The following is a 27,556-nucleotide window of genomic DNA, read 5'->3' as shown; positions in this document are numbered from 1 at the left end:
GCCAACTGCCTGTTTCCCTTCTCACTCTTGCAGGAAGGCGTTTAGAAGCAGACCATAACCCTGATTATTCAAAGATGTCAGGAATATATTGTTTAAATCTTGTCTGTTTCACAATTTGTCATTCGGTGTAAATACATCTATTTATAATAAACATTCTGGATACAATGCTTTCCCAGCTCTCAGTCAATTTATCAATAAGCATTTTGTTACTCTAACCCTTCTAAAACTTGCAATGATTTTGAAGTAATTATGCCAACTAATTGCAATAACAGTAGGGCTTCACTAAAAAGGATCTTTTCGGTGAAACTGTCCTTTGGACTAAAGTATCAAAGGATTATTAATATTCAAATCAATCTTGATAACTATCCTTTTTTAATACAAAAAAGTTGACAGACATTACAGATAAAACACCTTAAATACATAGAACTGTGAAATTAATAATGACTAAAATTTCCTTTAAGGAATTGCAAAGTAAAGCAAAAAATGAATCATATCTCACAGCAGTTAGGCCCTCATTTAAAATAAGTTAATTAAAAGCATCCCAGAGTTCTTGTTTAAATTGTAGCAATTAGATGAGGTGTTACATTTCCTAAGAATGAAAATGTTCTGTTCATTTATAGATGTTAAGATTGCCCATTTCCAAACAATAAACACGTTACTCTGCCTTTTTTGATCTGCCCATGCATTCATTTAATGATGAATAAATCTTTGATTTGTTCATGGACGTATGGCTTTTCAAAGATCTTATTACTGAGTATTGAAAACACAATGCTAAGAATACGATTGACATGGTCTGATTGCTGCAATTATTAGTAAATCAAGGAAGCTGCTTTAAAAACAACTAGTTCTTTATTTTCTGAATGGAAAAACAAAAAATAAGTCTATAACTGAGCATTAAAGTAATTAGTGGTAGCTGTAGTTGAGTCAGTTACTTATTATGGAAATGTTATCCTGAAGCAAAATACTGAAGCTGGATTAGTAAATTAATCTTGATCCTTAATGTCGCAATTGTAATAATTGAACTCTGAAGCGTAGAAGGCTGCCTTCCAGCCCATCATTTCTATACCAACTAAAAAAGACCTATCTGGCCTAACCACACTTTTGGTCTGTAGGCCACAGCACTTAAAGTGTATACTGAAGTATTGTTTAAATGCAATGAGGATTACTGCCTCTACCACCTTTTCAGGCAGTGAGTTTCTCACCCTCCCTCTTGTTGATAAACAATTTCCTTAACCCTGTTCTATTCCTTCCATTAATTCATTTAAATCTATGCCCCTGGTTATTTCTGTCTGCCGAGAGAAATAAGTCCTTCCTATTCACTCTAGCTAGGACCCTCATAATACATCTCAATTAAATCTCTTCTTAACTTGCTCTGTTCTGAAGCAAACAAGCCTGACCTATTCTATCATGTAGCAACTCTTTGAAAGACCTATCCAATTAGTTCCATTTCCCTGCTCTTTTCCCATAGCCTTGCAAAATTTACTTTTCAAGTAAATATCTTTGGACGTCACCGATCAATCTGCTTGCACTACTGTTTCAAGCAATGTAATTCAGATCATCATAGCTTTACCGAGTTTAAAAAAAAGACTCACACATGAGCTAAGTAACCATTGCATTTCGTGTATTGAATATATGGCAACTACAAAACTTGGCCAAAGGGACCATGAGTGGCAGAAAATACCAGTGTACAACTCTGAAAAGCACTTGGGTGATTACAAAAGCTTTATTCATATTTTTCTGAATTTTTAAGTATTCATGATAATTTCTCAGCTAAGTTTAAATGAATATTTATTCATTAAAATGTACTGTCTGGATATATTTGTTACTTTGCAAACCAAGTTCAAAGCCTAGATGTTAGAACAGTGGGTGGAATTAAAATTAACATTTAAAGCTTTTGTTCTGGCTAAAAACTTAGGAACTTTGAATGTTTAAAAGAAAATGAACAATGCTTAGCACTATCTTGCATTTAGCCAAGTTGAACTGTAGCGCACTCTTGATGACTTGTTTTACCTCCCAATCCAAGTGCTTTACTTTGTTGCAGTAAGAAAAATGAGCCTGTACAAGGTAACATCTAAAAACCTATTCTCAGACAACATCACTGAAACTTATACAATCTCATTGAAGTAAATGAATTCAATTGCTAGCTAGAAAAATGTTTACAATTGAAAATGTCTTGTTACTTTGCATTTATAATAGTATTTACATTGTTCTTTATCTGTATAATTGTTTTAACGCTCAACCATGACAAAATATCTTCAGATTGGATTTTGGCTAGTTTTCATTAATGGATTGAAAGCCCTAATTCGGTTTTGATGCCATCACGTTACATTTTGCACTTTATTTATCATTTTAAATGCCCTGGATATATTTGTTTCCTTTATTTTAAATACTTTCAGCTCCAGTGTATCACAGCATTTCATTGTGACGTATGCCAAAATACCAGCAAAAATATAACTTCTAAACATTTGTGCAGGCTTAGCCTATCTTTCCATGTTATCTGAAAACCTTCAACCAACACAATACAATCCACAGAGGCAAGGAAGCTTGCAGGTGCTGGCTTGGTAACTGTAGAATCCTTTGTTTACAGTGATTTTTTTGGGGGATAATGCAAATTTTTAAAAAAATGATTTTGCAGGTAATTTTGTAAACAATTTTCAGTTGAGCAATAACTTTTTGTCCTGGTCAAATTGAGTTAATCTGAAAGGCTTTCCATTGTTGGTTGTCTTGACATTGCAATAACAATCACAGAATCTCAGTAACGCGGAGGTGGAGGCGGTATTTGCTGCAATTGAAGTTCATCATATGTGTCTTTTGTAGCTGCACTCAGTCCCTGCAAATAATTGCATTAAATTGTTAGCTAACTGAGTGTATCAGAATGAAATACTTTTCAATTCAATTATTTTACACTGCAGGGATAGTTCACTGATGCCCTGTAGGAAACTCAGGCTTGCAGAGAATGTGGCTCAGAGATACTACAGGTCTATAGGCCTGATTTTCCACCAGACAATTCCTATGGGGGCATATCAGACCACTATGAGCACAGGATTAGAGAAAATTACTTTGATTAAGATGTCTTTATTGTTAATACTCAACGTAGGGAGGGATTTCAAATGTTCTCATCAAATTGCTTTGGAACAGCGATTATGTAAAGATTGAAAGGTGATGTGTGAAAGTCAGAAATTTGGTGCAAGTGGGAACTTGGTGCAACAGAGAAGCTGCTTCATTGTCTCCAATACTTGGTTTATGTTAACTTTGGACAGTGAGTATTTAAAGATTGTGTCCGGTGTTGAGTGTTTAATGCGCATTAGTCTGTAGGCAAAGAAAAAAACTAAAAAGTGGATACAAATAATCTAAACCAAGAAATAGCAGAACATGCTGTGTGTCTGTGGTATTTTGTAGATGCCTCTATCTCTCATCTCCTGCTCAAAAGTCATTGAGCTGGTTTGCAAGTTGGAGGCATTCTTGACACAAGGGAAGGGAGCAGTATTTGTGTAGTTTGCTCCAGACTTTGGTCACACCTTAATCATAAGGCCATAGTGAAACGATTCAGATTGGGGTTGGTGTAAAAAAAATGCTGAGTAAGATGAAATAGGGAACAAGAAATAATAAACTAATCCTATCGAACAGGAATTATCTAATTAGTATGGACAAAGATGAAGTTAAAAAGAGTGAGAAGGACAGCCAAAATGTGAATCATAGCACTTTTCCACAGGTGGCTGCCCAGAGGAGGGATAGTGTAATACAGTAGTTGTAGTGAATTCAATAACTATTGAGACAGAAGGCATACTTTGTAAGTTAGATTGAGAGTGTCACATTGTATATTGTCTTCCTGGCACCAACAGTGTGGGACAACTTGCATGGGTTTAAAAGGGTATGGTGACGGTGGGAAAGAATCTAATCGTTGTGATCCATGTTTGGGACCAACACATACAGAACAGTCGCCAAGTTTGGAGAATACGAGGAGCTAAATTGAAGAACAGGACTGTACAGAGTTATAAATCCTGGATTATTATCTGAGCAACAAGAAAGTTGGCATAAAGACAAGCATGTTAGGGAAGTGAACACCTGAGTTAAGGATTGGTATGAGACAGGGACACTGGCACCAATACTGAGAAAATAAGAGAGCAATGAGATGGGTTCCACTTGCAACAGTCCAGGGCCAGAGTCCTAACAAAGAATAAATTAAACAGTTGCAAGGACTTTAAACTAGTAATGCGTGCTGGGGTTGGGTGGTTGTGCAAGATGTTAAAGATTGTGTCCAGTTCAAAACCAACCAAAAGTGAAAAGAGTAGAGTAAATTTAGAAATTTATGTTTTAGGCACTACAGATAAGAGGGAAACTAAAAGATGTAATCTGTTTCAATCAGGAGAGACAAATATATGAATAAAACAAAACATGAGAGCAAAAGCACAAGTTGAAGCACGCAGCCCAAATAAGCATCCTTATTCAACAAGATAATTGCAGGTGCAAGTTCAACTTTATATGAGACATGTAAAAAGTTATAACCTAGAGTTTCCAGTTGTAAGGACTATGGGAAAGGCAGGGAAAATGGAGCGGAGTGGGGGGGGGGGGGGGGACGCGGTGATGTGTATATATGGACATTAAACAAGTGTACAGTTAAGACTAAGAGGTTTTAATGGGAGATCGTTGCTCCCATACAGATTAGATAAACAGCATGAAAAGTAGTGAATTTCTTGTGTGTCTTGGATAGCTTTCTGCAACAAAGAACTGGAATCAACAAGTGGGCAGTTCAAATTAGATTTGAGTATGAGGTGTTCAAAAATAATTTGTAAATCAGAACCAGTTTATTTCCTAAGAGACAGAAGCTCTATCTGCAAAAAAAAAGCCAACAAAACTAAAGATAAAGAGACCACTTAAAACTAAAAGGAAAAGCATGCAAATACGCAGCACACATCCTGTTCAATTGGAAAGACACAAAGAATAACAAATGATGAAAAAACTTGGAGAGTATGATAAAAACAACCTTATAGTGGATATCAAAATTAACACAGAAATGGTTTGAAGTCACTTTAGAAGAAAGATAGTCCGGAGCAATGCAAGTTCCTTGAAAACTGATACGTGACATTGTCAATAAAAGTATGGAAACAATAATTACTTTGCATCCATACTGATAGTGGAAAAAGTGGTCAGCGTATCACTCATTCCAAAAAAAAGCCACCCAACATATGAGGGCCCCCATCCCCCACTCAAATTACAGAAGTGATGTTAGGGGTAAGTTTTTCACTCAGAGGGTGGTGAGTGAATGGAATCGGCTGCCGTCAGTGGTGGTGGAGGCGAACTCGCTGGGGTCTTTTAAAAGACTTCTGGATGAGTATATGGGGTTTTATGGGATTGGGGGTTATAGATAGGTGTTGATGTGATCGGCGCAACTCGTGGGCCGAAGGGCCTGTTTGTGCTGTAGTGTTCTATGTTTTATGTTCTATGTTCTAAATCAGCAGAGGTCTGTAAAAACAAGAGTGACAAACTATCTGGTCTCAATGGTTTCCGTCCCAGGATTTTAAAGGAAGTAAGTGAGGAAATTGCACCTTATACCAAGGAAATGTTACTTTAGGTTGGAAAATTGTGCATGTCATATCGGTAGTATTTTAAGAAAGGCGTGTGAGAGAAAAACCAGTGAAATATAGTCTAGTTAGTCTAATATCTGATATTGGGGAAATTACTGGTGTACATAGTAAGGATAGGTAGGGATCTGACCACGTTGAAAATTTGCAGCTTATAATGAACCAGTATGGATATGTGAAAAATGGGTAATGCCTGGTGAATCTGAGTAAAAATTTTTTAAAAAGGGCGGCATGGACAAGTTGGGCCGAAGGGCCTGTTTCCATGTTGTAAACTTCTATGACTGTATAAGAGATGGACAGGAGAATGTCTATGTACAGTGGTTATATGGGTTTCCAGAAGGCATTTGATTAAGTCCCTCAAAGAGACTTGGCTAATGTTATCGCTCGTAGAATTGGTTAGAAAATTGACTGAGCAGGAGACAGAGTAGGGATAATGGCCAAGCAGCAGGTGGTGACTAATGGTGTTGGGACCTCCACTATTCATTATTAATGACTCAGATCATGCAATAGAAAGTCACATATCCAGACTTGCCACGAAGGTGGGCAGACAGCTTTTTAAGCCGGTGTAGATAGAAACATAACAGAAAGATAATAAATGAAAATATGGCAAACAGATCTCAAAGTAGGAAATGTGAGATCATCCAATAAGGACCTAAAAAGGATAGAACAGGGTACATTTAAATAATGAAAAGCTAGAAACAATGGAGGTCCAGCCATATGGATCATCATTTTATGACCTGTTTGTGATATTTTAATCATAAAGGTTATTAGAATGCTGACATCCAAAGGACTGGGATAAAAGAAGATACTTGTTTCAGCTAATGCAAAGTCCTGCTTAGACCATAGCTGAAGTGCTGTGAGCAATCCTGAGCATTGGCCATAGAGGGAGTGCAGTGTAGATTTACTAGAATGAATTCTGGATTGTAAAGGAGCAGGTACACAAATCAGTTTTATTTACCGGAATTTAGAAGTTATAGGGGTTACGTGATTGTGCTGGGATAGTGAGTAAATTTGAGGAGGAGCTAGACAGATTTTTAATTGGTGTGGGTTGAAGGGTTATGGGGAGAATGTGGGAAAATGGGGATGAGGAGCATATCAACCATGATTGAATGGCGGAGCAGACTCAATGGGCCAAATGGCCTAATTCTGCTCCTATATCTTATGAACTTATAAAATTTCCCAGATATTAAGGGGAAACTGAAAGATTACCTGCTGGTTCGGGAGTCTAGGACGATGGAACATAGTCTAAAAATTAGACTTGAATCAGAAGTGAAATTTGGAATTGTTGCTACACACAGGACTGGATTTTATGGTGCTGTAACCCAGCAGTCCACCCATCCAAATTCCAGCCATTCCTCAACGATATTAAACCAAGTGCAACCTTGATTGTTTCAGAGTAGGACTTCTACCTCCAACTCAGAGGAAATCCCAAACTAGAGAGCCGCTGGCTAATCTGATTGCACACCCACTGTAAAACGGGATATAGGACAGGGATGGGTGGAAAAGCCACCGCCTTTATTTTACAAGCCACCCTGCTGCCCCCTCACCCCACTTCAGATACGTCAACCGGCAGCCATAAGATTTAGCCGAAAGGGTGGTTAAAGCTTAGAACTCTTCCTCAAAAGGAGGAATGTGTGTGAATCAAACATTAAATCTATCAATCTCCGTTTTAAAATTTTATTTGTCAGAGATATTGAGAAATAAGAGAGAATGGTGGGTATTTGGAGTTAGCTTATAGATCAGCCATGGTCTCATTGAATAGGCTGGGAGACTAAATGGCATTCTTATGGAATAGATTTCCACTTAGGGTTCTGAGGTGATTAATCATTACTATGATGTGTGTAAATGCTATCAACAACAACAATTTGCATTTATATAATGCCTTTAACTTAGTAAAATGTTCCAAAGCATTCCACAGGAACATAATTAAATAAAATTTGACCCAACTACTGAAGAAGGCATTAGGACAAAGAGCCAGAGAAGTGCAGAAGTTTGGGGAGGAATTTCCAGCACATAGGGCATAGGCAGCTGAAAGTAAGATTGCCAATGGCATGATTACAATCAGGGATGTGCAAGAGGCCAGAGTTGGAGAAGCACAGAGAGATCGAAAGGAGTTTTACAACTGAATAAGATTAAAGATTGGGAAGTTACAGAGACATTTGAAAATGAGAATGATAAAGTTGAGATGTTGCTCAACTAGGAGCCAGTGTCGTGCAAGGGTGATGGGTGAATGGGGCACAGTGCAAGTTAGATCAGGTTTCCATAAGGTAGAAGATGGGAGCGCTGGCTACTAGTTTACATATCACTTGTATGTCTTTAGAGTACAACAATTCTACTCATTTCTTTCCTACCTGATAGATGTCATTCCCTCCCTTGCCTCTTCGTTTCTGTTCAGGGAAAAAACATACAGATCGGTTTATTTCTAAAGTACATATTTATCAGTTTCACGGCTAAATCTCTGTACTAAATTTCACGTGAACAAATTTAAGGACAGCTAGTCCAAAGCTTTTGCTTACATGTGATGCATTGCATGATATGAAATGTACCAGAAAATCAAACTGCGGCACAGAAAACGTCCTTGGATAACTTACCCTTCGTGTTTTTCACAGCACCGTATCAGTGCAGAAGGCCATTCAGCCCACAATGTCTGCATCAGCCTTTTGAATGAGAAATTCACATAGTGCCATTCCCTCACCTTCTCCCTCTAAACATTACATATTATTCTTTTTCAGATAACAGTCTATTTTCATTTTGATTGCTTTGGATCCACCACACTTTTGTTCCCTTTTCTTTCTTTCTGTCTTTTATTCTACATTTTTATTTCTTAGTCCACACCATGCCTGCATGCAAACTTTTAGAAACATAGAAAAAGTACAGCACAATACAGGCCCTTCGGCCCACAAAGTTGTGCCAAACATGTCCCTACTTTAGAGATTATTAGGCTTACCTATAACCCTCTATCTTACGAAGTTCCATGCACTTATCTAAATGTCTCTTAAAAGACTCTATCGAATCCACCTCCACCACCGTTGCTGGTGCCCATTCCACGCACCACCACTCTCTGAGTGAGAAACTTACTCCTGACATCTCCTCTGTACCTACTCCCCAGCACCCTAAACCTGTGTCGTCTTTTGGCAACCAATTCAGCCCTGGGAAAAAGCCCCTGACTATCCATTCGATCTATACCTCTCAACATTTCAAGTTGCACTTTCTCTCATCCTGTATCCCAGCATCCACAGTGATATTGAAAGCATTCTATCAATAATATAAGTCCTTTCTCCAGTGATACAAAGCAAGTAGTATGCTGAAAATTATTGGTGCGTGAAGACATAATTTGTGGCCCTGGTCTTGATAGTTCTGCTCAATGCTGTTTTTTAGGTTTTAAAATGCTAGTTACACACAGCCTGTTTGGGGCAGCACAGTGGTTAGCACTGCTGTCTCACAGCTTCAGGGATCCAGGTTCAATTCCGGACTCTGATCACTGTCTGTGTGGAGTCTGCACATTCTCCTTGTGTCTGCATGGGTTTTCTCCAGGTGCTCCGGTTTCCTCCCACAGTCCAAAGATGTGCTGGTTAGGTGGATTAGCCATGCTAAATTGCCCCTTAATGTTCCAAGATGTGTTGATTAGATGGATTAGCCATGTGAAATTTGTGGTGGATTCAAAGCAATCAAAATGAAAATAGATTGTTATCTGAAAAAGAATAACATGCAATGTTTCAAGGGAGAAGGCAGGGGAGAGAGCCTGGATAAGATGCTCTGTCAGGTGCAGACTCGATGGGCCAAATGGCCTTTTCTGCATTGTAGGGATTCTATGATCTCTTATCTGGAATTTCCTGGATTTGAAAAGTCTTCTAACATGGCAGTGACTGAGAAAAAATAATAGTGGCATAAATAATGAAGTTGGTATACAAAATTTGCTATCTGCACTGGAGACAGTGATCTCTATGCCAATTGTACTGGAGATTTAGACCATTCAGATGTGTGATATTTATTCAGTTGGTAAGATAAACTGAATAAACTAAAACTATCTTCTTTTCACTATAATAACTTCTTAGCTCCTAAAGTTCTTATGCTTTGATGGCAACTTATTTATTTTCTAACATATATACAAAAGGCATTGATAGAAATCCAGAATTAGGCATGGTAAATAGCTTTTACCCTGGAGCACTATTGGACAAATCCTAAGTGCAAGTGAAATTATCATTTATAATTTATTTACAGGAAGTTACCACCATCGCTATGCATGAATCAATATATGTTCATCATACCTGCTGCTGAGTTGGTTTGAGTTCACCATAGGGTTCACTTCTGTTCTTGGGATTCAGTTTCTGTAAACGAAATAAGTTTTGAACGTTCCATTAAATTACAAATCGATGCGGTTCTACCTCGAAGGACAAGGGCAGCAGACGCATTGGAACACTGTCGTGTGGAAGTTCCCCTCCAAACTACACACCATCCTGACTTGAGCTGTAACGCCATTCCTTCACTGACATTGGGTCAAAATCTTAGAACTCCCTTCCTATTAGCACTGTGGGTGTACCTGTGAACTGCTATGATTCAAGAAGATGGCTTGCCACCACTTTCATAAGGGCAATTAAATCAGCATAGAAACATAGACATAGAAACATAGAACATTACAGCACAGTGCAGGCCCTTTGGCCCTCAATGTTGTGCCGAGCTATGTCCAATCCCAAGATCAAGCTATCCCCTCCCTATAATTCTGGAGTGCTCCATGTGCCTATCCAATAACCGCTGGAAAGTTCCTAAAGTGTCCGACTCCACTATCACAGCAGGCAGTCTATTTCACACTCCAACCACTCTCTGAGTGAAGAATCTACCTCGGACATCCCTCCTATATCTCCCACCATGAACCTTATAGTTATGCCCCCTAGTAACAGCTACATCCACCCAAGGAAATAGTCTCTGCATGTCCACTCTATCAATCCCTCTCACCATCTTATAAACCTCTATTAAGTCGCCTCTCATCCTCCTCTGTTCCAAGAGAAAAGCCCCAGCTCCCTTAACCTTTCCTCATAAGACCTACCCTCCAAACCAGGCAGCATCCTGGTGAATCTCCAATGCCTCCACATCCTTCTTATAGAGAGATGAGTAGAACGGAACACAATATTCCAAATGTGGTCTCGCCAACATCCAGTATAGTTGGAGCATAATCCCATGGCTCTTAAACTCAAACCCCCTGTTTGACCAATAAATGCAACTACTAGCCTAGCCAGCAACACCCACATCCCATGGAAGAATTTTTAAAAGGCAGTCATTAAGGGATGCATAAAACAAGTACAAGTTGGTTTTGCTTGACAAAATCTTGTGTAATCAAAAAAACTTACAATGTAGACATTCACTGGTATATGCTGTACTCATCTGTGACACCTAGTGGATGACTTGCACAGCTGATTGTCTTAAAAGCTGATGGGGAATTGTGCTACTGTCATTCGGGCTGACTGGGTTTTTGGAGCAGAGCAGATGGATTAAAATTTAACAGATCTACCCAACCCAATCCTGCCTCGAAGTGCCCACTTGCAGTTTCAACAGCAAAGGATTCAGGGACACAGGCAGCTCGCAAGAGGTGGTTCACTATCTATGACCATAAGATATAGGAGCAGAATTAGGCCACTTGGCCCATCGAGTTTGCTCCGCCATTCAATCAAGGCAGATTTTTTTTGCTTATTCCCCATTCTCCTGTCTTTTCCCCATAACCCCGGATCTCCTTATTAATCAAGAACCTATCTATCTCTGTCTTAAAGACACTCAATGACCTGGCCTCCACAGCCTTCTGTGGCAAGAGTTACACAGATTCACCACTCTCTGGCTGAAGAAATTCCTCCTCATCTCTGTTTTAAAGGATTGTCCCTTTACTCTGAGATTGTGCCCTCTGGTTCTAGTTTTTCCTACTAGTGGAAACATCCTCTCCACGTCCACTCTATCCAGGTTTCACAGTATCCTGTAAGTTTCAGTAAGATCCTGGCCCCCCACCCCTCCTTCTAAACTCCAATAAGCACAGATCCAAAGTCCTCAACTGTTCCTCAATGACATCTGAATATACTAATAAGACTGCAGGTTTCAAATTTTAACATTAATGTCTGTAGAGTGGGTTTCACAGGACTTGAAAACCCTGTAGTTAAAGAGAGGTGAGGACAACGAGTTCCATCAGTGATAGGCACTGAATGTAGAGCAGGAAGACATCCCCAAGCTCACCTGCTTCCTGACCAGTGATTAACCTCCCAAACCACATTTGAACCCTAATTCCCCATTACGATCACTTCTCCCTTCAGCAGTTGTAACCTACCACCTGATGCCTTCCCACCTGCTAGGCCAGCCAACCTCTCAATGAAGTTGGATGCCAGCCAGAAAACAGAATAAAAATTCAAATCGGTAGGACCAACATTCCCCGCACTTCCAGAATTCGCAGCCTCTATCACATTCCATAGTACTCAGAATGAGATTTGAACTAAATTCGACAACTTGCAAAATAATTTGTAATTGTTTACATCAGAATTGAAACATATTCTGTTTGGTCACATTCTGCACATATCCGCCACTACTTGGGCTTAGTTTTAAACCATTTGGATGATTGTGAGCAGTTCTGGGCCCTGTATCTAAGGAAGGATGTGCTGGCCTTGGAAAGGGACCAGAGGAGGTTCACAAGAATGATCCCTGGAATGAAGAGCTTGGCATATGAGGAACAGTTGAGGACCCTGGGTCTGTATTCGTTGAAGTTTAGAAGAATGAGGGGGATCTTACTGAAACTTACAAGATACTGTAAGGCCTGGATAGAGTGAACATGGAGAGGATGTTTCCACTAGTAAGAAAAACCAGAAACAGAGGGTACAGCCTCAGGCTAAAGGGACGATCCTTTGAAACAGAGATGAGGAGAAATTTCTTCAGAATCTGTGGAATTTTTTGCCGCAGAAGGCTGTGGAGGCCAGGCCATTGAGTGGAGATAGATAGATTCTTGATTAATAAGGGGATCGGGGTTATGGGGAAAAGGCAGGAGAATGGGGATGAGAAAAATATCAGCCATGATTGAATGGCGGAGCAGACTCGATCGGCCGAGTGGCCTAATTCTGCTCCAACACCTTATGGCCCTTCGGTCTATTCCTAGCTAGCAGCTTCTGCTGCTTCTCATGTTATTCACAATTCAGCGGAACATGATCATTTCAAGCCAGTCAAATTCCATGGAGGATGCTTCAACTTAGTGCCAGCTAAATACTAATAGTTCAAAGTGTGTGTGCTATTATTAATATCGCTTAACTGAGAGGTAAAGATACAATGATGAAAGGAGTATATGGACAATAAAGATTCTGCAGCATGCAAAGTAATTTCCCAGATTATAAACTACTTACGGAATAGGTGTCACCAGGAGCGGCAGAATCTTTCCTTTGGTTCTGATTTAAAAGAAAACAATAGATGTTATATATTTACCAGCAATGTTTTACAAAGTTGATACAATACATGCAGCAAATGACATTGTTGACTCCCTGGCTACCATAAGAGGTATTACAGTACTTGCATCTTTCTGATAGCAGGTCCCTTTGAATGTGCACACAGGATTACTAGGACTATAATGTGCAATTTTTGGTTGGAAATGGTTGTAGTGTGCACTTGGGGGTGATAGAACCACAAAGTGCCCAGCTAAGTTAAGCTTGTAATTTTGTCTCATTCTAAGATCCACCCTCTGCCTTAATGACCAATTCCCGCATTTACATTGCTGCCAACTAAGACAGTCCGATATTGGCCTGCCTTACTGCTGTGAACTGCATCAGGATTCCCTTTTGGCTCCTTGCAGCTCACAAAGGCCTAACTATGGCAGCCACCTCTTTCCTATAATTAAGGGCAATCGGCCAATATGTCACATTGACTCAGAAGTCAAAGTCAGCCACGATCAAGTGTTTGACATTTCAGATCATTCATTATTAATGAAAGAGAACTTGGTGCTTGTCGCTCGCTTCCTGTTCAACTGATGTTGTCCTCAACTTCAGCTATAACTTTCCACACCTTCAAATTACATTCATTTCTACTCAAGCTGACTCGAAACTCAGACTATACTTCTTGGAATTTAGAAGAAGGAGGAGGGATCTTACAGAAAATTAAAAGATTATGAAGGGAATAGGTAAGATAGAAGCGGGGAAGTTGTTTCCACTGGCAGGTGAAACTAGAACAAGGGGTCCCCCATATTAAGGGGGGGACAGGTTTAGGACTGAGTTGAGGAGGAACTTCTTTGCCCAAAGGACTGTGGATCTGTGGAATTCCCTGCCCAGTGAGGCTACCTTGTTGAATGTTTTTAAGACAAAGATAGAAAGATTTTTGAACAGTAAAGGAGTTAAGGGTTATGGTGAGTGGGCGGGTAAGTGGAGCTGAGTCTACAGAAAGATCAGCCATGATCTTATTGCACGGCGGAGCAGGCTCGAGGGGCCACATGGACCACTCCTGCTCCTAGTTCTTATGAAAAGAATATTCTTCTTGTCTCCTTCCCCTCTCTTTGAGACATGGTGAGCAATGCTTTGGGTTAAAGGACTGCTGTAGGTAAAAATACACTATTTTGTAGCATTGGGACAGCATAATCCTTTTATAAGAAGTAAAATCTGGAACAGGAATTGTAGCCAATGTCCAGACGAGTGACTAACCCACTCACGGGAACCAGGTTGGTAATTTAAATGTTATAATGAAATGATGTGCCTTTACTTTACCAGTCAATCTATCAAAGGCTGATAGGTTTCCCAGGCCTCAGGAATCTCAGAAGCTCAAATAAGGTGAGACGGGCTGAATCTGGAGGTGGCACTGTGGCACAATGGTTAACACTGCTGCCTCACAGTGCCAGGGACTGGCACTGTGAGGCAGTGCCAGGGATTCCGGGCTTGGGTCACTGTCTGCACCTGAGGGTGTTCTGGCTTCCTCCCACATTCTGATAGACGTGCTGGTTCGGTGCATTGGCCTGAATGGGCACCAGAGTGTGGCGACCAGGGGAATTTTACAGTAACTTGATAGCAGTGTTAGTGTAAGCCTGACTAATAAATAAACTTTAAGTGACTTCATAACCTTGCTTTGGGTCAAGAAGAGCAGTAGCATTTCTTTCAGGCATAATAAATTAATCCAATACTCTTTCCCCAGTCCCCACCATCTGTGTGCACTCTGCCCTACCAGTGAGGCCATCAAAACCGTCATAGCTCCCTCCCCCACTGCCCTCAATCAGGCCTGCCCAATACAACCGTTGCTCTTCAGCCCTGCGCAGGAGACTTTCTGCTGGAAAGGCCCCGGGCCTATCAATCTGGCTGTTTCCGAGCATGAATCTCAGTTAAAGGATTCTAGTAATGATGTTCTGCAATATATTCAGGAAATCCATTCTTCTTGGTTTCCCCTTCTTTAAAACTGCTCCCTAACCCATCCCCTCCAGTACACATGGTCCCCAGCAGCTCAACCTCAGGCTAAAATCCAGGTCAACAAGGCTGTTGCCTGGATTGGGAGGCATGCCTTATGAGGATAGGTTGAGGGAGCTAGGTCTCTTCTCCCTGGTGAGAGGCGACCTGATGGAGGTTTATAAGATGTTGAGAGGTGTAGATAGGGTGGATTCTCGGAGGCTATTTCCCAGGGCTGAAATGGTCGCTACGAGGGGACACAGGTTTAAGGTGCTGGGGAGCAGGTACAGAGGAGATGTCAGGGGTAAGTTTTTCACTCGGTGGTGATTGAGTGGAATCGGTTGCATTGGTAGTGGTGGAGGCAAACTCGCTAGGCTCTTTTAAGAGACCTCTGGATGAGTACATGGGATTTAATGGGATTGAGGGTTATAGACAGGCCTGGTAGGTAGAGATATGATCGGCGGGGCCAAAGGGCCTGTTTGTGCTGTAGTGTTCTATGTTCTATGTCATTGTTACTATAGTTACCTGCCTTCCCCAGATGTATGTGACGTACATTCCCCCCTTACTGTGGTTTGTGGTTAGATGGGGGGGTCGGGTGTGCACCACTTAGTATTGATTTTTTTTGTGTGTATAATGTCTGTTTTTTATAAATTTTCCACTCTTGACATACGCATGCTGTTCAACACTGAAACACTCAAGAATTTACTAGCGAAAGGAACTGAAATTGAAAAGATGGCTGAAAGTAAGAAACTGTGAGACTGCCCCCATTTGTCATCTGTACCAATGTTTTAAAATTGATTTTCACACATATCTTTTGGACTTGTCAACTGGAACACATCAAAGGAAATAAATTTTTCAATTTGCATTTTCTGTATTATCATTAATCTCGACTGGCAGAGAACAGAAACCTGCTTTTCTACCTTTCAGCGACGAGAATCCTGAATGTCAGTAAATCTTGCCCGGTATCCTATTTCTAGATCCATTGTCCTTTACTTACAATTGACCTTGCCTCCGTTTCCAATTTCATCTCTTGCCAATCTACACAATCTCCTCAGACCTTGCCACCTGATATTTTGAACAATCCATCCCCTGCTTCATCGTTGTTCAGCTCACCTCAGCACAAAGACTGGACTCTTCTCCTGCTGCCTTTGCCTCCACAACAACTGTTCAGCTTCTCTGATTCATCTGGATCCCTTCCTCTGGCCTCCAATACTCAATCTTTTTACCGAGAACTGTCAGTGCGATCATCAACTGCTTGTCACTCTCTCACACATTCACTCTGGTCTATTTTCCCTTTGAGCTTTGGCAAGGATTTTTGTCCCCAGTTGCTTCCCAGTGCCTTTCATTGAAAAGAGATATTTTTGAAGGCTGGTGCTGATATCTCTTGTAGTGGAGTAACTTGTCTAAAATCACTTAGAACTCATAGATAAATATTGTCTATGTAGGCAAAGTATATCTCAGTACAAAGAAGAACTGCCTGTGAATCATTATGAATCTTTTTTTCTGGATAATGGAGCAATTGTTGTTATGGAATAAAACCCCTTTCCTTTGGCCCTGTCAAAAGCTGTGATTATTTCTTATTTGAAGACATTTGTGTTCAATGTGTTTACACATGGCTTGCACCTTAGCCTGAAATTTTCATCTGTTACAGGATCTTAGTGGACTAAAACAAGATTTGGAAGCTCAAAGAACCAGATTTTTCTCTTCCAGATGGGTTACAGAGATGATTATTGCTTCCATTGCTGGAATCTTGTGAAGGATTTGTTTCACAATGCAGCTGGAAATTTGAGAAGGCCTGGTCTGTAAAGGTATATATCGGATCTGCATATTATCCCATGCTGACAACTGAGCATTCAAGTAACTTGATATCTTACTAGGAGACAATGATTCATTGAATTGTGCATAGGAGAGGCAGTGGACTAGTAACCCAGAGACCCAGAGCAAGATCTTGGGACCAGGGTTCAAATCCCATCTTGGCAGATGGTGAAATTTGAATTCAATAAAAATCTGGAATTAAAAGTCTAATGATGACCATGGATTACAGGGAAGGAATCTGCTGTCCTTATCTGGTCCAGATTCACAGAAATGTGGTTGATTCTCAAATGCCCTCTCAAATGGAGGGTACTTAGGAATGGGCAATAAATACTGACCCAGTCACTGGCACTCACATCCCATAAAATAAATTCAACAAAAATTGTTTGGAAATTCATGGAAATGATGCACTGGAACTATTTGGAAAATATTCGATTTTTTTTCAGCTCACCAAACAACTTCCTGTAACCAGAATTCCTAAAATACCTTCTCAAGATTTTAGAAAATTCACAGATAGAAATTTGAATGCTTCTCCTCTTCTCGTCTATCAATGAGAAGTCTCACAACACCAGATTAAAGTTCAACAGGTTATTTGGTATCACAAGCTTTCGAAGCACTGCTCCTTCATCAGGTGAGTGAGTGCTCCGAAAGCTGGTGATACCAAATAAACCTGTTGGATTTTAACCTGGTGTTGTGAGACTTCTTACTGTGCTCACCCCAGTCCAATGCTGGCATCTCTACGTCACGTATACCTATGAGTACTGTTTGTGGCACTGCTGTGCTACAGTTCACTCAGGGAGTATGGCAACATGCGCCTTTACATGCATGTTGTGGTCTGGATCAATGGATGGTGATGGTGGAGGCTCCAACATTCTTTACATCACGTGGTTGACCAGGATATTCTCCCGTTCTTACCACCCCCCAGTAATGTGTGTTCAGCGACCTGCAAACTGATACGTAATGGCCAACCATGTCGTGGAGTGGGACTCTAGCCTACAGATTCCCAGCCTGAAGACTTCCCTGATACAGTTTGTACTCTTGTGTAAATAACAATTGCAAATAATCCGAAGGATCCCAGAAATTGTTACTTCAATATTTATCCAAGATTTTTTTTTAATATTCCAGTTATGTAAAAAAAATGTGCTTTTGTCTTTCTTTGTAATCGATTTTTGCTTTGTGAAAGGAAGGTTGAAACAAAATACCCGTTTTGCTCTAAGTCCAGCCTCTGTGTCCTGGTTCCTGTTCTTCAACGCAAGGTCCGAGTACTCAGTTTGATCTTTCTTCTTCAAGGGCTACAAAAAATGATGCAAGTTCTAATTATTCTGACCAATTTTCACAAATATAATAAAACCTACTTCTCAGAGCCTCAGATCAACAATGTCAACCGTCGAAATATCATCCTCAAGTGTCTTGTTACTCCATTGATTATTTTATTTAATAAAGATTTGATTTATTATTGTCACATGTATTAACATTAGAGTGAAAAGTATTGTTTCTTGTGCGCGATACAGACAAAGCATACTGTTCATAGAGAAGGAAAGGAGACAGTGCAGAATGTAGTGTTACAGTCATAGCTAGGGCGTAGAGAAAGATCAACTTAATGCAAGGTAGGTCCATTCAAAAGTCTGACAGCAGCAGGGAAGAAGATGTTCTTGAGTTGGTTGGTACGTGACCTCTGATTTTAGTACCTTTTTCCCGATGGAAGAAGGTGGAAGAGAGAATGCTATTCTCTGAGAAGACTGATGAAGTTAAATAAATCTAAGAGTATTTTTTGTTTCAAAGTGAGCAAAGACTGCGAGGAGCTGAATTCTAATGGCACTGTGCTGTCAAACCTGGTCTGCACTATTTCCAGCAGATCACCTGGCCATGGAAGAAACAGGAGCGAAGATAGGTTCAAGACTTGCCTTTCAGAAATTGTTACTGCTCTTGAAGCAGAGAGTTGCATTTAACTGGCTTATAGCCTGTTTCCTAATCCTAATGCACACAACAATCTGATGTTAGCCAAGGCAGCTAACCGGAAACAGGAAAGTACTGAGACGACAAATATTGATCAATTTATGCAAAGAAATACAGCTGCTAATGACAATACCAATCTTTATATGATGGTATCAAAAGAGCAGTCTGTCACCCCATCACCAAAGTTGCTCCTATAGAATCTGCAGGTGGGATGGTATTCACTAACAGGGACAAGTAAATGGTTAGAGCACCACTCTGATCTATACTTCAATGAGACTGATACCTCTCTGCCTGTGCAGCTATCTGCCATGTATGGACATGATGCCGAATCCTCCATGGTGTGGAGATGCCAGCATTGGATTAAGACGTTTCACAAAACCAGGTTAAAGTTCAACAGGTTTATCAGGAATCACGAGCTTTCAGAGTGCCGTTCCTTCATCACTCACCTGATGAAGGAGCAGTGCTCCGAAAGCTCGTGATACCAAATAAACCCGTTGAACTCTAACCTGGCGTTGTGAAATTTCTTATTGAATCCTCCATACTTAAGCTTAAAAAGGCCACTGACCCCATGGTAGCGAGGAAATACCTGAAAAGGACAGAATATCAGCTGAGCTGCTCGAGTGTGGAAAGCTCCATTTGCTGTCATCCTTCCATAACCACCACCTCCTCTGCTGGAGGGACAGCTCTGTCCCACAGGATGTGAAGACACAAACATCTTCACGTTGTACACCAACAAAGGTGTCGGAGGGGGGCGGATTGTAACAACTACTGGGGCATCTCATCCTTCAGTATCACAGGGAGGGGCTTTGCTAGACTCATTGTAATGAGGCTGCATTGAGTAACTAGCAGAATGTTCCTGGAGGCACAGTGTGGCTTCGGAGAAGGCAGAGCCCCGGTAGGCACAACCTTTTCACTGTGACAGCTGTACACATGACCTGGTGGGAAACTCCTTAAAGATCGAAAGCCAAGACTGAAGTGCGGCATGCCCTGATAAGAGAATGTCTGTATGCAGATGATGCTGAACTTGTTGCTCATACCAGCTCCAAAGGCTCAAGGAACCACCCATGCTTGTGTGATGTTCTCCTTCACCATCAGTATCAAGATGGCTGTAGCTACGGGGCAGGATGTTGTGTCCCCACCTGTGATCTGACTCAACAATGCACCACTGCGCATGCCACCATTTGTAGAGTTCTGCTACATTGTATCTACAGTGAGAGGCAGCTATCTCTTGACAGAGCTCAGCACACACATTGGAAAGTCAGTCACCAACTTTGGTTGACTAACAAACCAACCAACTGACCCACAGAACTAAGAAGCTTATCTGTAAGGCCTGAATTCTTGGCACATTGCTTTATAGTAGCAATGCCTGGCCAACTTACAACTACCAAGAAAGTCAAAAGCTTCCATCCTTGGTGTCTATGATGCATCTTTGGCATCACGTGGAAAGACAAAGTCACCAATAAGTCAATCCTTTCTAGGGCAAACATACAAAGCTTCCCAGTATTATTGAAGCAAAGAAAGCTTCCCTGGCTTGGGCCGCAGCTCACTGATTTCTCGTCAATGACCTCCCCCCACCCCGTCTGCTTCCCTCCCACAACCACAAAGATTGTTCAGAATCAGGAGAAAGCATGAGGTAGGCATCCTGCCTGTGAAATAATAAATTACTCCATAATTCCAGCCATTACAAACCCCTCTGCAAATTCTAATACTTTCCATCATCAAGAATTATATTTCTCTAGAATTTGAACGCTAAGTACATTGGAGAATTAGTGAAATGTTTAGAATACATTTGTCTTTTTCCATATAAAATAGATAAAATTCAAATTTCTTTTATTTCATTATTCCACATGAAGTATTAAGCTTTTACACCACATGATTTAAAGAGCATTTCTGTCTTAAGCTGTGACGGATCCTTAACTTACAATGGTCAATTCACATAAAAACCTATATTCTAACTCTTAAAGAGCACTTTAAATCTCTGTACGAATCTCCCCCCCAACGCCTCCAAGGTTAAAAAGCCTAGCATCTGCCAGGGTGAGAAAGGCTGGTTTCACTGTGTAATTGTTGTGTTGACAAAACACCTGTCATTTCAGAGGCTTAGCCAATAACAGGATGGAAACTGTTGAAGAAAGGAACACAGTGAAAAACACATCCATTTCTGGCTTCCTCAAAGCAGATGGATTTATCTTTGTCAATTGTTGTTCCAATTAATTTTCAGCAGTAAATGTTGCAAATGATGCTCTGAATGTACACTTGTCCTACTTTCTGGGGTGGCACGGTGGTTAGCGCTGCTGCCTCACAGCGTCAGGAACCCGGGTTCAATTCCCGGCTTGGGTCACTGTCTGTGCAGAGTCTGCACATTCTCTCCAGGTGCTCTGGTTTCCTCTCACATTCTGAAAGATGTGCTGGTTAGGTGCATTGGCCATGCTAAATTCTACCTCAGAGTACCTGAACTGGCGCTGGAGTGTGCCGACTAGGGGATTTTCACAGTAACTTCATTGCGGTGTTAATATAAGCTGACTTGTGACACTAATAAATAAACTTTAATCTTTCCCCTGGAGCCGTCTCCAAAATGGTGAGCACTACTTCCACCAAAAGGTGAATGATTTGTGGGTGACCAGAAATTGACCAGTGACCCAGCTCAGTGTAAAGCATTACCTCAGTATAATCAGCCTTCAGGATCTTCATTAGCAGAGACAAACAACACCATCATGACAATAGCATCCTAGGAACATGTGAATTAGGAGCAGAAGCAGGCAAATTCAGCCCTTCGCACCTGCTCCGCCATTCAATCAGATCATGGCTGATCTCTCCCTGGTCTCAAATCCACCTTCCCACCTGTTCCCCATATCCCCTTTATCCCTTTTTTAAAATCAGAAATATATCTATCTCCTTCTTGAAACGATTCAATGATTCAGATTCCACTGCACTATGGGGCAGCGAGTCCCACAAATTTACCACCCTCTGCGAGAAGCAGTTTCTCCTCGTCTCAGTTTTGTATTTATTGCCTCGTAGTCTATACCTGTGACCTCTTGTTCTAGATTGCCCATAAGAGGAAACATTTGGCTTACATTTACTCTATCAATCCCTTTTCACTTTTTATATACCTCGATCAGATCCCCCCCTCATCCTTCCAAACTCAAGCGAGTACAAACCCAAACTGTTTAATCCCTCCTCACACGTCAACCCCTTCATCCCCAGAATCAACCTGGAGAACCACCTCTAAACTTCCTCCAATACCATTACATCCTTCCTCAAATCAGAAGACCAAAACAGGACTGGACACAATCCTGATTTGAGTTAGGCCTAATAAATTGGATTACAGTGACAGTCAAAGAGTAACTAATTCAAGAAAATGGAGATACTCGCTTACCTGATAATGCTGTTCAATATTCATTTGGCTTGCAGGGCTATCTTCATGTTTGCCTTTCACCTTGGAGAACTTTGAGAAGAAAATGAGAAAGAACATTTTGTGCCAGTTAGTTTACTAATCCCATTGTAAACGTGTTGCTAATGTAACTAATTAAAATAACCAGTTGGATTCTCGGGTTACACAAAATTATAAATCCACATTTTGTGATAAAAACAAAATACCGCATTGCTGGAAATCTGAAATAAAAAACAGACAATGCTGGAAAATCTCAGCAGGTCTGGCAGCATCCGTGGGGGGAGAAACAGAGTTAATGTTTTGAGTCTGTAAGATTCAGAGCTCAAGAGAAATATGATGGATGAAATACTGTTTGTGGGGATGGGGGGGAGCAGAATAGAAGGACAGGGTTAGGTGGGAGTTAGGAAAGATTTGACAAAGATGCCATGGCACAGGACAAATGGAACTAAGTAAGGCACTGATAATGACATGAAGGTAAGATAGCAGAATGTGTTAGTAGCAGAACAAGGGTCAGCGCTCAGTGAAAGCAAAACTGAAGAACAAGTGACAGATGGCCCTGGAGGATGCCCCAGAAACCCCTTCCATGGGAAACAGCATTTCACTTGCATCTCCTTCAATTTGGTCCAATGCATTCGCTGATCACAATGCAGTCTCCGCTACATTGCCTAGACTAAGTGCAGTCTGGGTGACTGCTTTGCGGAACACCTTCATTCAGCCCACAAGCATGACACCAACCTTCCTGTTGCTTGCCCTTTCCATTCAGCATCTTGCTGTCACACCCAGTTTCCTGGGCCTGCAGCAACATTCCAGTGAAGCCCAACACAAACTGGAGGAACACCTCATCTTCTGATTAGGCAGATTACACAGCCTCCTGGACTCAACATTAATTTCAGTAACTTCAGACCCCAAGCTCTCTTCTCCATTTTATCCAATTCTTTTTATCTTTAGCTCTGAAGACGTTGGGTTTTTCCAGCGTGATCTCATCTTATTGCAGATTTTGCAATTCATTTTATCTTATGTAACGAAAAGTCAGTATCACAACACCCACAGTTTTCCACACTTGTGTGCCACCTCTCACGATGATCCTAATGGAGTCTCTGATTTGTTGTTCACTATCCTTCATTGATGAGATGGCCTCTTGTTTGACATGGACAGTCAGTGACTGATTAGACAACCTTAATTCCTCAGCTAATTGGCTTCTGATGCTCAATTGGTCATTTAATGACATTTTCTTCACATCATTCTTCAGGCTTATATATTTCATCATAATCATCTTTTCCTAGTTTTTGTGATTGTCCAAAAGCTTGGCTTTTTCCTTCTTCCCAACCGTGGCCATGCTTATATGGGAAGATGGGGGTTGATGGGAAGAAATCTGAAAAGGAGTTTCAATTAGATCACTTCCCAGGTGAAAGGGGAGAGGTCATGTTTGCCCTTTCAACCTGAATTCCTCTGTGGCCCTTGGAATACAGAAAGCACAAGAAAATAATTGAGGAATTACACAAAAAATGTACATTCACAAAATATACCATATGAATAAAGCTGAGTGTCCGGAGGGAAAACAAAACATGAAAATAGAAAAATCTCCAATCATTACAATTGGATTTGGAATGTATAATTCCTCGTCTGGACTACTTGGCCCCAATAAAAAGCACAACACTTGGCCTTGTTCTCTCATTGCATAACCTGATCTTGCTGTTTCGCTTCAACAATTTCTCTTGCCTTGGATGGTTTAAGCAAATCAAGCTCTGTGCACAGTTGAACCATCAGCAAACACCGGAGAAATGTGGGTTGTTGAGAGTGCAGTGTTTCTGTACGTCAGCAGGAGTTGGTTCAATCGTTTAGATAACGAACCTTGCTCTCTCATCATCTTCAATAAATGTTTCTTCATCTAAACAAAGTGTTCTGCCAGCCCGTTCATGGCAGGGTGATACAGAGTGGATCCAACATGATGAATCCCATTCTCCTTTAAATACTTAGTGAAGTCTTGTGATATGAACTGTGCGGTCCAGCTGTTCAGGATAACTCAATGAATTGAAAATTTCACCCAATCTTTCAATTGTTTTCTCTGAGGATGTTGTCTTCAGGCACCAACCACAATGAGAAACGTACAGCCTTTGAATGGTCTGGCCTAGTCTGTATGTACTTACTATCCATCCTACATAGAAACAAAAAATATAGGGGCGGGGGAACTTGTTTGGCCCTTCGAGCCTGCTCCACCATTCATTACAATCACGGCTGATCATCCAACTCAATAGCCTAATCCTGCCTTTTCCCCAAATCCTTTGATCCCATTCGCCCCAAGTGCTATATCCAGCCACGTCTAGAATACATTCAATGTTTTGGCATCAACTACTTCCTGTGGTAATGAATTCCACAGGCTCACCACTCTTTGGATGAAGAAATGAACCTCACCTTCATCCTAAATAGTCTACCCTGAATCCTTAGACTGTGACCCCTGGTTCTGGACTCCCCCACCATCGAGTACGTCCTCCCTGCATCTACCCTGTCTAGTCCTGTTAGAATTTTATAAACCTCTATGAGATCCACCCCACCCCCGACATTTGTCCTTTTCTGACCATTCCCATGGGTGAAATGGAGCTAATGGAAGCAGATTCTAAACTTTTACACAAGATGAAAATATTCTCACCTTCACCTTCATTTTGGCATTGAGCCCCAGCTGCCAAAAACCTATCTCTTCCATCCTTACCATGCTGCAATGGCCTTTGTGTTTAATACACATTTCCTTAATAATGGTAGAATGATGACTCTCGTTCCCAATCTGTCTGTACGGATAGTTTGAGTTTTCGGGTGGAATGTGGCCTTAACTCAGGATTTGCTCCCGAGGTATTGTCACTGACCGTACGGGATCATTTCTAACATGCTTCTTGTCCTGCACCACAGGAATGTTATCTGCTTGCTGGAGGTGGGAAGTATTTCTGCACAAACTGTTTATTGACGAATCACTGGGTAAGGGTAGTTGGGAGAGCTCATCAGTGTCGTCATGGAGATTTGATTAATGATGCTTTATTGTGTATGTCTGAGCCAACAAGAACAGTGCCCATCTCTGCATCCCATTCACTGCCAGTGATGGAATCTTGGTACGAGGCCCAGATGTCAATGTAGGAGGATGTCAGGTCTATCAATAAAGTAAATTACCTTGCAAATGGTGATTCCTGACTCTTCCCTCTCTATCTATTGATTTCTGACTTATTCAAAGCTATTGGCTTCTCTTCACCTATGGGTATCATGTGGGAAAGCACTGCCCCACTCCTTGAGGTGATGCGTCACTTGTCAGTTGTAAGGGTAAATTCAGATCAAAGTGTGCCGGGTCTTTTGACTTGAGTGGTGTCTCCTTAGCTTGTACGAAACCTGTTGTGCATTGATCCTTCCACTTCCTTTTTCTGTTTTTGCCACAATAAGTTGCGTAAAAGTTTAAGAACAGTTGCTAGATTAGGGGCAGATTTCTCAAGATAATTTAGTAAACCCAAAAAAGATTGAAGTTGATTGACATTTTGAAGTCAGATACCACTGCAATGGCTTTGATTTTCCAAAGCGACTTTTGCAGTTTCTTTGCATCTCTGACATGACCTGGGATATTCGATCGAAGGTTGGAAAAATTCACATTTATCTTTCTGGACTCTTAATCTTCTAGTCTCTGGAGTGTGGCATCTATGTTGTGGAGCTGTTCTTCATCATGCTTTCCAGTAGCTAAGATATTGTTAAAGTAATATTGCACTCCTTCGAATCCATTAGAATTGACCCATGGCATGTTGAAACAAAGCAGATATGAACTTGATGCCAAATCAAAATCTTTTATATCTGAATAGCCCTTTGTGTGTCACAATGGTCAAACATTGTTATGAATCTGGATCCATATTCATCTGGAGTTAAGCTTGGATAAGGGCAACTTTACTGAAGTATTGGCCTTCAGCCAATCCAGTGAATAAATCATCAATCACAAAGTACTAGATTGATAACCATTTTTAAAATTGCCACAGATACCAATCCATCTCTCTTCATCACGGGTATTATCGGTGTGGCCCAATCACTCACATTAACAGGCTGGAGGACGCCTACTTTTATCAGCCACTTTAATTCTGCCTCTACCTTTGGGTCTGATTGCATATGGCACTGACTTTGCCTTTAAGCATCTTGTCTGGCTTTTGGATTGGGCTACGTTCATGACCTTTGGTAGTTCCTTGTGGTCTTGGGCAGAGCAGGAGCCCTACCAAGCTGTGATACAGTTAGAAAGAATGCTTTCTATTGTGCACTGGTCTGAGTTGGTGAGAGTCATAGTAAACATGCTGAATTTCCTTAGCCTCCTAAGAAGGTAGAGGCATTGGTGGACTTCCTTAACAATAGTGTCAGTGTGGAGGGACCAGGACAGGTTGTACAATTAATGACAATTCATCTTCAAATTGTGACTCGAGTCCTTTCTCGCCCCTTTTCGTACTGCGTGGATACATTTTCCTTTATTTGACTTTCAATTTGATGCATTCAGTTTTGCTTTATGTAACTCTGGCCTGAAACTGGTTTCTTTTTCCAATTAGTGCATTCAATGTGGCCCTTTGTTGACACAATTCCTGCACATGATATAATTGCACCGACATTCTGCTGCTGTATGCTTGGTTTTTGCACACCAATTGTGAGTGTGTGTCTATGTTTGATTTTCAACTGATGTCTTCTGAAATCTTATGCTCAAACTTAACGGTTGAGCTTCTTTGGCTGCTAATTCCATAGATAGAGCAACTTCCAAAATTTTCTTTAAGGTTAGGTCGCTTTCTGTTAACAACAATTTTTGAATAGCCTTTCTCCTTCAGCCACAGACAAATCTATCTCTAATGGTGTCATTCAAGACATCCCCAAAGTCAGAGGGTTGGGCCAGTCTTTTCAAGGTAGCTGCAAACTGTGTGATGGATTCACCTACTTGTTAATTGCGGTTATGGAACCTAAATCTTACTGCGATGACTAAAAGTTTCAGTGAATTGCAGCCCTGCAATATTTCCACTATTTCATTATAGGTTTTCGTGCCTGGTTTCTTTGGCTGACTTCTCAGGCGGTTAAATACTTTCCCCCCATTGTGCGCGGGAGAATTGGGATGACTATATTTGCTGCAATCTTGCTGCTTGGACAAAATAGTCAAATCTCTCTGTATATGAGCTCCATCGTTATGTATTCTCATCGAATGGTCCCACGGCATCAAATAGCCCTGCCATATGGAGAGGACCTGCGTGAACGCAATGTGCCATGTAATTTTTAACACTGCTTCGCTTCTTTATTCCCCAAATCAAAATAAGCCTGAGCTCTGCCTGTGTCCCTTTGTGTTTTGCGACACACTCACAAGTCATTGTTGGAGTGTGCCTTTTTTTAAAAGGTTTATTTATTACAAATAAGGCTTACATTAATGCTGCAATGAAGTTACTGTGAAATTGCCCTAGTCACCACAC

At 41.0% G+C, this 27,556-nt stretch overlaps 1 protein-coding gene across 3 annotated transcripts in view; it reads right to left on the bottom strand.

Moving 5' to 3' along the window:
• Positions 1-355: 355 nt before the first annotated feature.
• The window catches only part of cd247 (CD247 molecule), a 124,650-nt gene continuing 97,449 nt past the window's right edge, over positions 356-27,556 (bottom strand). For all 3 annotated transcript variants that reach the window (XM_080203448.1, XM_080203449.1, XM_080203450.1), the window contains exons 3-8: positions 22,095-22,163; positions 17,968-18,057; positions 12,944-12,985; positions 9,851-9,910; positions 7,934-7,969; positions 356-2,830 (exon numbers count right to left, since the gene is read on the bottom strand). In XM_080203448.1, the coding sequence (XP_080059574.1) occupies positions 2,753-2,830; positions 7,934-7,969; positions 9,851-9,910; positions 12,944-12,985; positions 17,968-18,057; positions 22,095-22,163 (375 nt within the window). In that variant the 3' untranslated portion in view covers positions 356-2,752. The remainder of the gene's footprint in view (positions 2,831-7,933; positions 7,970-9,850; positions 9,911-12,943; positions 12,986-17,967; positions 18,058-22,094; positions 22,164-27,556) is intronic.

Source organism: Carcharhinus amblyrhynchos, chromosome 15, assembly GCF_965287045.1.
Source record: "Carcharhinus amblyrhynchos chromosome 15, sCarAmb.v2.hapA, whole genome shotgun sequence".
In the NCBI taxonomy this organism is placed as follows: domain Eukaryota; kingdom Metazoa; phylum Chordata; class Chondrichthyes; order Carcharhiniformes; family Carcharhinidae; genus Carcharhinus; species Carcharhinus amblyrhynchos.
This window is presented reverse-complemented; position numbering and strand designations above follow the sequence as displayed.